Raw genomic sequence first — 13647 nt, 5'->3', positions numbered from 1 at the left:
AATATTTATCTCCTTAGGTCTAAATATGGATTGCTTATCTTTGCCCTATGCTCATCACTCAATACCACTCTGGTACAAAGACCTGAAAGTCATATTCTCATGATTTATTCACCTTTTCAGCAAGTCAAGCACCATTCATTGTCTTACTCTTAACAACCACTTTCCTTTATTACCTGTTATTGAGAGGGCTACTTTTCTCCCTAAACTTCTTTACCTAAAATGCTGACCTATCCTACTGAGTAAATTTTATCTAAAAAGCTGCACCTACTTTATTTCAAAGTTGTAATTGCCTACTTCTTCACTTCTTCACTACAGCTACCATTGAGTGAGCCTTCTCTGACTTGCTCTTGCCTGCTGGAATTCTTTACCTGAACGCATCAAGCTAGCTGAAACAGCATCTCTTATTAAGAAGTCCTTCCATTCTCATTTGCTTGAAGTAGTTGCCTCAGAATCTGGCTAATACTCATCATGGCCTCTACTATCTGCAAAACCCATCTCCTTTTCGGAGTACCTCTCTTCTTCTATTCCATCTATGTATATTCCTTTCCTTGACAATTGACCAATGAATCCTCACACTTTCCTTAACATAGATGACCATAGAATACTTTCACCTTACCACTATACTTAAAGCTTTTGCATATATGGTAAGTGTGCAGTGCAGAAAGAAGTATTACAATGGAACGAAAAGTTTATAATTTTATGTACTATATTGTGAAATACGCTTGTGGGCTTAATATTTACCTTTGTAAAGGGATAACAATTATTTGCTTATACTGTTATACAGTTTGGTTTGAACTATGCATAATATAGGTCATTTACACTTACTTGTTTTAATCTTAGTAATGTATCTGTTTTTTTCCCTTGCCTTACCTTATTTCATTTGTAATTTCAGTGCAGCTATTAGCTGATTGTTAATTTATCTTTGCTGTTTGTGTCTTGTTTTTTGCCACCTTGGCTGATTTTTGTCACTGAAAAGGGTCTCTGGCCCAGTCCACTTACCATTTAAACTTTAAATAAAGCAAAATACACACATTCAGCTAAAGCACTGGTTCTCTTTCAGACTGTATCCCTATGTAATGTTGCACAGCTACCACATGGGCTTCACCAAGCACTTTCAGTAGACACTGTAAGCTGAATGTGATCTGCAGATATTGAGTTTCCATTGGAGCCGCAGTGATCAGAGGTATGTTCCGTCATGGTCAGTTGACCACCCAGGAGGATATGCTTGAGACTCCCTCCTTCCTCATCCCAGATGCAGAAGTTCTGTGCTTATCTTAATAACTCTCAATGAGCAGATCTATCTTTGTCAGCCTATCCACCTTTCTTCCCCCCTACCTTACGGCAGAAGTCTGGAGTATCTTTGATCGATAGCTTGTTTGCTCTGCTTTCAAGCAGCACACACAAGAGCTGGAGAAACGGTGATTTGATTCAGCATTGTAGGTTAAAAGGAAGGGGATAGTAGCCTGGAAAAGTTTTAGATGGTGAACTGAGTGCAGTCCTGCAATTATATTCCTCTTGGTGACCAGGAAAGGACCCACCCACCCAGAGTTGTTACATGACTGATTTTCATGCCCCTTTGTCAGGGCTTTTATTTGGAGAGTGCTTTGGTTTTGGACATTCCGCTACCACCTTCCTGCTTTTGAACTGCTAAATAATAAAATTGTTCTTGTCTGTGATGGTCCACTCACTTGCTGCTCCCAAGCTGTGAAGATATAAAGTTCTTGCGTTTTGTTTACTCTACTGCATGCATCTGTGATCAGCATGTGTATTTTACCATAGTGTACCTATGTGCTCATGTCTAGATTAGACCTGTCTACTTTCTGCATGATGTAATACATAATTAGTGTTTGCATCAAATGTTAACTTCACTCCTTTGATCCATAGGCACTTCTGTTTTACTTTACATAAAATGTTCATAATAAAAATTAAAAAAAAAAATGTTCACACCTGGGGTAGATTCCGCCCCCAACGCAGCATGTGCTACTTTGTGTGTGTGTGTGTGTGTGTGTGTGTGTGTGTGTGTGTGTGTCTGTGTGTGTCTGTGTGTGTCTGTGTGTGTCTGTGTGTGTCTGTGTGTGGGTTGGGGGTTTTTCTGTACCACATCTTGAAACTGTTAGATTATATCATGCTGATGTTAAGGTAACTGTATCTCGCATTCGGATCCGAGGTTGCAGTGTTAAAAGGAGCTTGTGTCTGATGTAGACATTTCCCACATCCTAGTTCTGAGCTGTCCTAAAATGCTTTTGTCTAGGGCAGTAGCATCTGCCTGCATGTCCCCTCTAGGTTTGCTGCATCTGACATGCATCTTATGTTTATGTAATAATTTGTACATGTGGAGCTTTTCTCCCCGGGCCTCCGCTGAAAATGGACATGTGACCATGTAGATTATCCCCGGATAAAAATGTAAAATAAAATAAAATAAATAAAATCTAAGGTTAATCCTTCCTTTCCCTGTCCCAGACCTCTGGTTTTGCTTGTGTTTATAAAATAGTGTTTGTGCACTGTGCCAAATTGTTTGGTTATCACAGGTCTTAGTTTGTAATAGGGCAGTTCATGATTTATTTATTTGTTTTTTTATAACTGTCTTGTACCAGTACCTTTTTTGTTAGATAAACATTGAATGAATGCATGAATGACATAAATGCAGATTTCTCCTTTACAGATCTAGCGGAAGTAAAGCTTCCAGATTGTGCTTGGATGGGCAAAGAGATGCACATTAGGTCCCCTAGGCTGCATTTGTTTAAAAAACAGTAGAGGGGAGCATGACTTTTGTGGGTTTCCTGTTAGAAGTGTGAGCCCCTCATGGTGTTGCCAAATGGCCATCTTCTTTTGCTAGATATTAAATGGAAGACCTTGAGAGCTAAGCTTGTTAAACTCAAAGTCGTAGTGTAAAGGGATAAAGTCCTAACTATGACCCAAGTTTGATTAGAGGCTGAGGCATTTGAGGTGCTGGAAGGGAAAGATGGACGTGCCTGTGGCAGTGGGGAGGGAGCTCCTCTAAGGTGCTCCCCTGAGGGTGTTGTGGGTCATAGAGGATAGTATTCCTTGGACGTAAGTAGACTAGTGCAGGGGGTTGGGATGGGACTCTAAGGGTAGGTCATAAAGAAAAAATCCCCCAGTTAAAGCAATGTTGACAAGCCCATCCCCCCCCCCCCCCAGCTGCCCTTACGAATCTGTACCAGCCCAAGTCCAGTAGTTAGTGTAGGGATAAGATGAGGGGCTGGGTGTACTTTGTAACAATAACACAAGGCAGCCATTAAAGTACACTACTCAGGGCCATCTTAAAAGCATTGTTGACCCCTGGGCAAAGCAGTGCACTGGAAACTTACCTTCACAACCACTCACAGCATTAAAAATTAAAATGGCCAATAAAATTAAACATATGTTTAGTGATACTTCCAGCAAAATCATTGTTTAATTAAAAAACATGCTGGGAAACCACACATTTTAATAAGAGTAGACCAAAAGTATGAGCCAGAAATTCCAAACATTCTGTGAAAATCTGGACAGTTGAGAGTTATGCACTCAACTCCTTGAAACACAAGTGGTGGTAGGGGTAGAGAATTCAGGCTGTTGGGTACTTTTCTGTTAACGGGGCAACAGTCTTCGCGAAACAGAACTGTTGCCGCAAAGCGTGCCCGGAGAAGTACCGAAAATAATAATCAATTATCTTCACCTTAGAGGCGAGAGGGTAGAAAGGAAATGATTTGCTGCATGGATTTTTATAGTAGTTTATACTGCATAGTTCCACTCACGCAGCAGCCAAGAATTTGGAAATCACCACTTCCCCCAGAAATTCTGGGACTGTCAAGGGGCAACCTGCTCCTAACATTATGCTGTGCTCATTCTGGGCTGACTGGCCCAGCTTGACTACATGTGGGATCGGAGGAGGGCAGTGAATACTTTTTCAGTACGCTTTTACTTCATTTACATGAAAAGGATTACCCGACCCCTAACCGGGAAAAGCCAAAAGACACAACAACATGAAAAGGATTACACACGATGGATCATCATCGCATTCACAAACAAACACACATACATACATTTTAACAGGAATACAGCCGCAGCCCCATCACTACAGAGTTGACTACTGGAAGTTAACAAATGCTATAATTAAATATGCAAGTGTGCCAACTGTCCTTCTGAAAAGGCCTATTCATACAACACCACTGCTTTCGAGGTTTGCCAGTCTTCCTGCCATGCCTTTTTATCGGAAACGTGTTCTGTCACTTTACAGAAGAAGTAGGTTGGTTCATGCCTGCTTGCTTTCCATTCATTATGTTTGGGATCTTACCTCACATTTCTTCCCTGTCGCATTTCTGGCACAACCAAATGGTCCCCGAAAGTAAACACTGCCTCTTAGAAAGTGGAGCACACAACATGTGGAACAGTAATGTTTGCTAAGTAAAAAAAAAACTTTGGGCTGATTTTATAAATGGATTTCATTAACAGTAAATAGTCATGACACTGGATTCTTTCATATAAAGACGGGGCCAGTTATCGGGGCAACACTTTCAACGTGATCATTCAGTTGTAATGTAGTAGCTTAAGGAGTGTGTTAAACAGAAGTGTGTAAAATTATTATTTATTTATTTTTTTTATATATTATGAAAACAAATAGTTTTTACACATATGTGGTTAGCAGACATGTTAAGGAACTGGATTACAGCTTAACAATCGCATTGAAAGTGTTGTCTCGATAACGGATAAGTACTGGCAGTTGTACCTAAGGTACCGGGTTTGAGCCCGAGCAAAGTAACACTAACCACCAGTTATCCTTAACTGGGGCATTTGACATGCGTGCGCACACACACTCCAGACGACACTTACTTGTTGAAGTGGAACTGTGGAAGCAGCAAGGCAGCAATGAACAGATTGTTAAATTCCATGCTGTAGGAAGAACAGGTGATGCATGTACAGACCTTCCTTTTTAGGAAGGCTGCCACCGTGTCCAGGTAATTGACAAAAAGTTTAGGAAGGCTGCATTTGGATAATTGACTTTTCGGATGATCAGCGCTATACTGTACAACAGTTTCTAATACTTATAATTGTCATAATTTTCATAATTCTTCAGATATTTATAATTTAGTATAGTGTAGTATTTGTTTGACAGCAGGTCGCAACGTACACAGATTAGCATGGGGCCCCTACTGCCCAGTGTGCCCACGCATTAAGGCGTCACTGATATTAGTAGTATAAATGAAAATAAGGTCATGTTTTGTTTACAAAACCTGTGAGCTGCACTTTTTTTTCTAAAAAGAAAGCATTTCCATTTCTTACAGGTCATTATTGAAATATAGATAACTATTACTCAGTGTTTTTGTTTGCCTTTAGATCAAGAGCTTATAAAATCTGAAAAGAAAATGTTCAGTTACACTGATCTAAAGAAGATGTATTTAAAGTTTATGACAATTTATTGTGCATATATGACCCTTGTAAAACATTCTTCTTTTCCCTCCCAGCGTTCCTGTTAACTGCAATATTTGTAAAAGAGATGATGTGAATGGTAATTGCACTATGTATAGTATGGATAATGTGTATGGTTTGCACATTTTTTGTAACTGCTTGTATGCAACTTTACCGTGGAAGACACAAAAATAAAAATAAAAGGGTAGGTATGCATGGTGTTGTCAGGTGAAAGTTCAACATTCTAAATGTTCCTCCAAAATGTATCCGTATACTGAATACTGATATTGTCATAGTAATTTTCATTTTTATTAAACTTTATAACAAATGACTACTAGATTTAAAAATGCTGCCTAAGGTGGGTTTTAAAAATATGGCATACATTTATGTCAAATCATGCAAATTTTTGTCTCATTGTAATAATAAACATTTAATGCATGGAGCGCCATGATTACTTTCCAGTATTGTAGAAAAAGACTAGTTGAGAGCTTCTCTAGCATGAGGCCCGCTCTTAACATTTGCTAAACACCACCTAAGCGCTTTTAAGATTAGGTCTTGCACTAGGCACTAAGAACTGACACTGCTGGCCATCAAACAGCAGAGCCAGAAATTGAAGTATTTTGTGTTTCTCCTTGCTGTCTGTGCCTGTAATCTGTTTCAGATTATTTCCATAACCAAAGATTAGTGTGCTGTCTGTTAGACAGCACTCACAAAATGCTTTACTGGCTTTGAAAGCCAGAAAAACACTTCACTTTTTTTTTTTACTGTAACTAGTAGTATATGGAGAAGATAAAGCTCCAAGCCCTACAAAGAATTATGATAATGTCTCCCATCCTAACCTTCTATTATGTGGTTTTGACATGGATTCCAAGGTTCACCTCTGAAGCTTTGCTCTCAAAGTGAATTTCTTGCACCCCTGTCTCGAACAGATAATTTAGAGGATTATGACTTGATCTGTGATTAAAAACAGCTTATTGTGTGTATGAAACACAGATGCCAACAAATTCACCCAGAGACTGCTCATAATTCTTTGTGGTGCCTGAAGCTTAATCTGCTCTTACACTACTAGTTACAGGGAAAAAAGCACTAAATGTTTTGCTGCCTTTCAATGCCTTAAAGCACTTACAGAGCATAAGAGAATCTGTTATGTTAGAAAAAGTCTGGGACACATTACCAACACAAACAGCCGGCAGAAACAAATTTATTTTTTATTCTGCTCCTGTCGTTTGCTGGGCAGTACAGTCAGATTTAACTGCCTAACACAATACCCGATCTTAACAAATGAGGTAGGGGATGTTTAACATTGAGTGGGTCTCTTGCTATAGAAGCACTTAACTGATTTTGTCTTTTTCCAGATGTCCGAGCATAATGACTGCGCTCCATGCACTACAGAAAAGTTACAATCAGAGACCCGATCATAATCCTCTGTAATAGTAATGCCAGCCGTTGAACTGTTGAGAAAAGATCTTTCACATTCTTACATGAAATGAGAGATTATTGGAATTATCTCTCTAGATTTCCAAAAATTACTGGCTATATTAATTGACTGCTCGATAATGTTCCATAAAAACGTCTTGTATGTTACAGTATATGGATATTGTACCTTGTTATTAGTAAGTACTTGATAAAGGCTTCAGTCTTAACTGTGTTTTTTTTGCAAAAGTCAAGTAACTTGTTATACTTTTATGTTAATGGAAAATATTTTTCAAATTGTTTTCTAAGTAGCATACATAGTTATGTCGCAGCTGAATAGAAAGATAAAACTATACATAAATGTTAGCCTTTTTTATTTTTGTTGCAGTTTAAAATTTCTTTACTTTTTATGTATGTATGTATTAAGTCAGAATCATAAGTGTAAGCTGCAAACATTCCTCTGAGTGTTAAGTGTACCAGGTTTGAGATCAATGTATTTCGGAGTAGGAGGGATAGTCTGTTATACTTCTGTCTCTGAATTAGTTTATATTCTCCCTGTAAGCACTTTTTCTTGCAGTGGACAACCTGCTCTTTCCTTTACAGGTAAGGGATTGAGATGCATCTGTGGCTACATTGTACTCCATAATATAGTTAGAAGCAGAAAGAGAATCTGGCGGTAGACTTTGTATGGTGGAATGCTCATCAGCTCATTAGCATTCTACTTCGCTGTACTGTTTCTTGCGCTGTAAAGTGAAAGTCTGTTGCAACTTACTGTGTTGCCCAATAGTCACTGGAATTTTTGTTCTGAACTGTTGGTACTTCTAGCCCACTGGTATAGTACAGTAAGATATAAGCAGCCCATGCTCAGAAAATGAGTATGAATCCCAACAGCTGTTAATTTCATAAATGGCTTATGTTGGCACTTGCAGTGTGATTTCTTGCTGAATTGTTTATTCTGTCATGGTATAGTCCCTTTTGTTTTCTTTTGATTCTATTTGGATTTCACTTCTTTGATTTTTAATGGTTATGTTCTCAAAACTCTTGTGTAAAATTATGTACTTTCTTGATACCTGAACTTGTACATTGTTCCTTTGCACACCCAAATCAGTGGGATAAGTTTTTATAAAATGTTGATACTACCAGACTACTGTTGCCATGCAGCAACACACGGGAGGTTTAAGCTTTACTGTACCAAAAAATACAAAATATGAATTCCAGCTGTTCTTCCTTATTTGTAATGTCATCAGTTGGTGTTTACCAAGATAACTTTTTGCTGAATTGTCTTTTCAGTGCCCTGCCATGCTTTTGTTTTCTCTTGATTTGTGTTTAGATTTCACCTGTGTTGTTACGGCCCATTTGATTGGATGTTGTTTTTTTCTTGATATCTGAACATCTACCTTGTTTTTTTGTAGCCATAACAGAGGATTTACACAGAAGCAATCTATGACTGGACACTCCAAATTTGTGTCTTGCGTTTGCATCATCCCGCCAAGTGATGTGCACCCTAGTGGGCTAATAGCAACAGGAGGAAATGATAATGTCATCTGCATCTTTCAGCCTGACAGTCCAAGTCCATTGTATGTGCTCAAGGGTCACAAACATACAGGTAGGTTCATGTCACCTAGGTTTAACTTTTTTTTGTTATCCAATTCTGAAACTAATATTTCTGTATCTTTCCTGGGACTGATGCTTTTCTCCTCATTTTTATTTTAGTTTATTTACTTTTTTCTTTTATTAACTGGAAAGGACCACTTGAAGCTATTCAAAGGCCTGGTTTCTGCAGTGATGGGGAGAAAAGTTGTGTAGTGTGAGACAATGTGGAACACCTCAGTTAGAAAACAATTGCAATCAAGTTGTTTAAATATTTTCAAAATAAATAAAAATCAAATATATAAATGAGATTTGATTATTGGAATTTCATCCTCACTACACACAAGTGGGCATTAATGGCAAATATCTCTTTGGGACAAAAAAGCCATCTTCATTTGGCAGTAGGCTTTATCACACACTGTGGTAGTCTGTTCTTGAGTAATGCCTGTCCCTTCTTGGGGATTTGCATACTTAATTGGAAGATCATGGATTGTGCAGAAGTTTATTGAAGATTTGTTTCGGATGCAGTTGAATGATGGGCAAACCATTTGGCAACTTCGAATAGCTGTTACGACAGTTAATGTCCTTGGTTTTTGGTCAAAGACCTTGATTGAAAGAAATTTGAACCTGATTGTTAAAGTTAAAGTTATGGATGAGTGCATCATTCATCCGTAGAAGGAAAGAGGAAGATAGTACAGACAAATACATTCCGCCAGAGGGAGGACCCCATCAGACCTAGCAGACTGGGTCTAGAAGAGACCAGCCTCCAGAGCCATAGATATTGAGCTAGAGTTACACAGTGAAGGTGATGTAGGGACTGATGTAAGGAGGTCCATCTTCAATAACCTTTAGGACTGACAGCAGGTATCTGTCTCCCTCAACAGATAACATTTCCCAGGTTGCTTGAAACAGTTATTCATCATTTGCCTTTCAGTCACTCACTAGTTTTTTGCTGTTATGTTGAACAGTCAGTAGAAAAAGGTCTTTGGTTACTCTTTTTCTGAAAACAGTTGTATATATGTGTAAACAGTGTGCTGTCTCAAGGAACTTTAATTTTATTTTCAAAAGTTAAACACTTCATGTGCTATTGGACCTAGGTATGTCTTAACTTGGTGTTTTCACCCCCTAGTTAGAAAGTGTGCTAAAATCTGGGCAGTTCTGCCCACCTGTGAGTACACTTATTGTTTTACTCTCTTGGAGAAAAGCTCTTTGCTGCCCCATTTGTTTGGGATTTAACTAGAATATATGGAGTATGTATCAAAAGGTGGTTTCTTGTTTCAGTCAAGGTGCGTGCTCTTCAAGGAGACCTTTCAGGATCTTCCACTGCTAATTTAGCAGCACGGATGTGCTATTGGATCTAGGTATGTCTTAACTTGGTGTTTTCACCCCCTAGTTAGAAAGTGTGCTAAAATCTGGGCAGTTCTGCCCACCTGTGAGTACACTTATTGTTTTACTCTCTTGGAGAAAAGCTCTTTGCTGCCCAATTTGTTTGGGATTTAACTAGAATATATGGAGTATGTAGCAAAAGGTGGTTTCTTGTTTCAGTCAAGGTGCGTGCTCTTCAAGGAGACCTTTCAGGATCTTCCACTGCTAATTTAGCAGCACAGAGTTCTGAATCTTGTTTTGTTACCAAAAAGAAGTCCAAAACTTCTTTATCAAGAGATGTTTCTCATTCTCTAGTCTTCCTCTGATTTTAGTGGGAAGCGTGTGTGGTTCAGTTTCTGTGGGACAGTATTATCCAAAAATGATTGTTGAGTACTCATTCAATCATTTTCTGTGATGAAGATTCCAACAACTTGTAGTTCAGTCTCCTTCAGATGTAGCAGCCATTCTGGTCCTTTCTTTTCAGTTAAGGCCTGACATGACTAGCACTTTCTACTTTTCTGCCATGTATTCCTGAGGTGATTGTTGTAAGTTGATAGAAACCATACACACCTGTCTGCCAGGTAGTCTTCAATGACTTTGTCATCAGTGGCTCTCCACCTCTCTCTTGTAATTCAGGCATTGTTTTTGCTTGTCCCACTGTCAGCTTGATTTTATGTGATCAGGCTTTATTATGATACCATATCTCTGGCATTGCCAGTGCCTACAGTTATATTATCTTTGCCAATGTTTTTTTTTTCTCCTTCCAATGCCTACATTCCTGGCATTGGAGATCCTGTTATCAAGCACTCCTCCTCGTTGCTCTGTCAGTACACGAATAGCTCTGTTGCCAATAGTTCTGATGCCAGTCATGCCAGTGTCTGCAACTGTGAAACAGTTTCAAGCCATTTCAGGTGGTTTCATATAGTGCTTTTCATCCTGTGAGGGATTTGCCCAGTGAATTTCAGTCGCTTTTATGGTCATTGGTCTCCCCATGCCACAAAACCTAAAACTGCTAAGTCTTCACTTGTTGATTTGTTAAGAAGACTTGTTACTCCAAAGACTGACCAGTGTGTACACTTTGGACTGAATGAATCCTCAAGTCTTATCTAGTCCATACCTCACTGGAACTTATCAAGAGAGCAACCTCACTCCTCCACCAGAAGACCCTAAGTTTAGTTTAGTTTATACCTGCAGAAGATGCAAAAGAGGAGGGGTCGGTTTTCTGAATATCATCCTCTTCTGTGAGTGCACACTTCACCCCCAAACCTCCAAGGTGGTGTATTCTTTAGTGGACATATTAAGACTCTCCCAATATAGAATGGGAGAACCCAGACACAGTAGCACTTGTGCCAGTGAAAGATGATTGGATCTCCTAGTTCCTAAGAGAATTTTCTTTTGGGGAGACCCCCAGTCATTATCCCTTTGTATCTGCAGGAGCCATTCATAGGATTCTTGCACCTCAGAATTCAACTTGCAGACTTTGAATTACATGACACTGATGGTGCATTTTCAGCAAGTCTTTGTGGATTAAATGCAGGTAGAGGAGGCACTGATCTCTTGAAAGATAAAATTAGGGCCTTGGCCACTAGTTCTTGTAATGTAAATTTTTAAACACTTTTATTAAATTATCATTTAAGACAGTAGCATGCCTACATTAGTAGAACACAAACTATATTAATATTTAATTTACATGCAGTATATATTCCATGTATGTTTTTTTTTTCTTTTTAACAATTGCCATTCACCCCAACATTACATGCATTACTAAATTCCTCTTTTCCCTTGAACCTTATTTGTTCTCCTGAGCATTATCCTCCATGTATTTCCCTTAAATTCCATTTATTTCTGTGCAGTTTTTTCCTTCCCATTTCTAAAGATCCTATTTCGAGTGGCTTTATTTCCCTTAAAGTGTTCCGTACTTTAATTTACTGTTGGTTTTGATTTTCATTACCATTTTCTAGTAATTGCTTTTTTGGTGCTTTGTAGAATTAAAGTTACTAAGGCTTTATAGGCAATTTGGATCTTGTGTCCCAGCTCAAAGGAATCCTGTCCTTAGTTACAACCATTTACTTCCCCAGCATTTCTGACAGACTGTTCTGTAGGCAATTTCTAAAATCTGCCAACTCATTACGGTCCTAAAAAAAGATGTTCCCAGTTTCCTCTGTCTTTCCCATCATGCCTAGAGCAATTGCTGTCTACCCAAGGAAAAAATTCTCTGAAGTCTGCTTGGGGTATTAAAATACCTGTGTGAACAATTCAAACAAAAATCCAATACCTTCTGGACTTTGTTGCATAGTTGGTATGGGAGCCATACAGATGACCTCCCAGTGTCCCTTTGGGAAGAGAGACTGGAAAAGTAATTTGTAATCTTTTCTTGCCTTGTTCTTTAGTTAGTATGCGGTATTTTATATGCCCTACTAATTATCCGTTTTTTTAACTGTAGCTTCTTTTCTGAACTCTACTGAAAACTCTACCACAGAAGATCTTTCACTTAGCACTCCACAGTCCCTTTCTCTTTGCCTGTACTGTAATATCAATCCCTGGTAATGAAGGCAGTCTCTAACTCTCCTTCTTTCGGATTTTCCCGGTTAGGGGTCGCCACAGCGGATCACCCATTCGTACATGATTGGCAGTGGAGTTTTACGGTGTCGAGTTGCCAGCCCGGTGCCCAACCTTCCACAAAAGGCACACACATGCACGCACTCATGCCTAAGGCCAATTTAGAGTGTCCAATCCGCCTGCAGCATGTCTTTGGGAGGAAACCGGGGCACCCAGAGGAAACCCACGCCACTAATAAATGAAAATAACTTATCTAAAAACTTCTCCATAACAGACAGTTAATAAACTATGGTATGTACTAGGCATAAATATGCAGTATAACAAAACCTACTAAATTTAAATGTGATCAATCATCTTTTTAATGTGTTCAGAAGGTTTAACATAAATATAAAACTTTGGTTTGATGTATTAATTCTTTTTACCATTACAAAGAACTTTCCTGAACCTACAAGTCAAATTTCTGTCTGGCCTCATCCCACTATATTACTTTTCCCGTTCTTCCCTTTCTACATACTTATTCCCCATACCTTGGTTCATTTGCCATTTTTTCCAGTAAATACCAGTCCTCTCATAGCTGTTTTTCTATATTTCTGCTTGTAATCCTCCATTAATTGGCAACATTTCCTTTCTCTGTTCCATCATGGCTTAGGTTTTTGTAATGCTTTTTGCTAGTTTATGAATGTAGTTATTTTATTCGGTTGCTTTTCGTAAGTAACTGCATCCAGAATCCTTTGTTTCTCCCTCTCTCTCCCCACTTAATTTATTGAACTTTCTCACTGTTTTATTATAATCCTTTTCCACTTTGATTTATAACATTCTGCATGTGCCATGTATGTGAGCCTTAATTGCTAATATGAACAATGTTATGATTCAGGTTATTTACAGTGTGGCAGCAAAGCCTGGGAATGTCGTACACTGACACTCCTGGGTTTGACTTTTTGGGTTTTGCAGAGGAAATCCAGTTGATTTTTTTTCTTAGTCCTTTTTCTCAGTCCAGTTTTGGGAAAGAATAGATAACCCGGAACATTAAGTCAGAATCCTTAAAACTGTGAGTATGAAATTCCACTGCCCACAGAGTACGTTTGTATGTGATATCAGTATGACACTTGACAAAAACAACAGCAACAGGAGGCTGCTGGGAAAAGACTGTTTTTTGATATTAGGTTTCCAATAAGATCATGGACCCCAGAGTTCATGGCTTTCACTGGTCATCAGCTGGCTGTGGGTCAGCTCCTCATGGGAAGCAGCATCTCCTAGGCTTTTCCTGGCTGCTCTGCCATAGAGATGGGCCAGTTCTCCATTCACCTGAATTTT

General features: G+C 38.8%; 1 protein-coding gene across 2 annotated transcripts in view; it reads left to right on the top strand.

Annotated features, from left to right (window-relative positions):
* The window catches only part of PLAA (phospholipase A2 activating protein), a 749216-nt gene that overhangs the window by 46863 nt on the left and 688706 nt on the right, over positions 1-13647 (top strand). For both annotated transcript variants that reach the window (XM_044061441.1, XM_044061440.1), the window contains one exon: positions 8232-8425. In XM_044061441.1, coding sequence (XP_043917376.1) covers positions 8232-8425 — 194 coding nt within the window. The remainder of the gene's footprint in view (positions 1-8231; positions 8426-13647) is intronic.

The sequence above is a fragment of the Protopterus annectens genome, chromosome 2.part0 (assembly GCF_019279795.1).
Source record: "Protopterus annectens isolate FY-2018-M chromosome 2.part0, PAN1.0, whole genome shotgun sequence".
NCBI classification, from domain to species: Eukaryota; Metazoa; Chordata; order Ceratodontiformes; family Protopteridae; genus Protopterus; species Protopterus annectens.
Note: the sequence above shows the minus strand (reverse complement) of the source record. Positions and strands in the feature narration are given on the sequence as shown.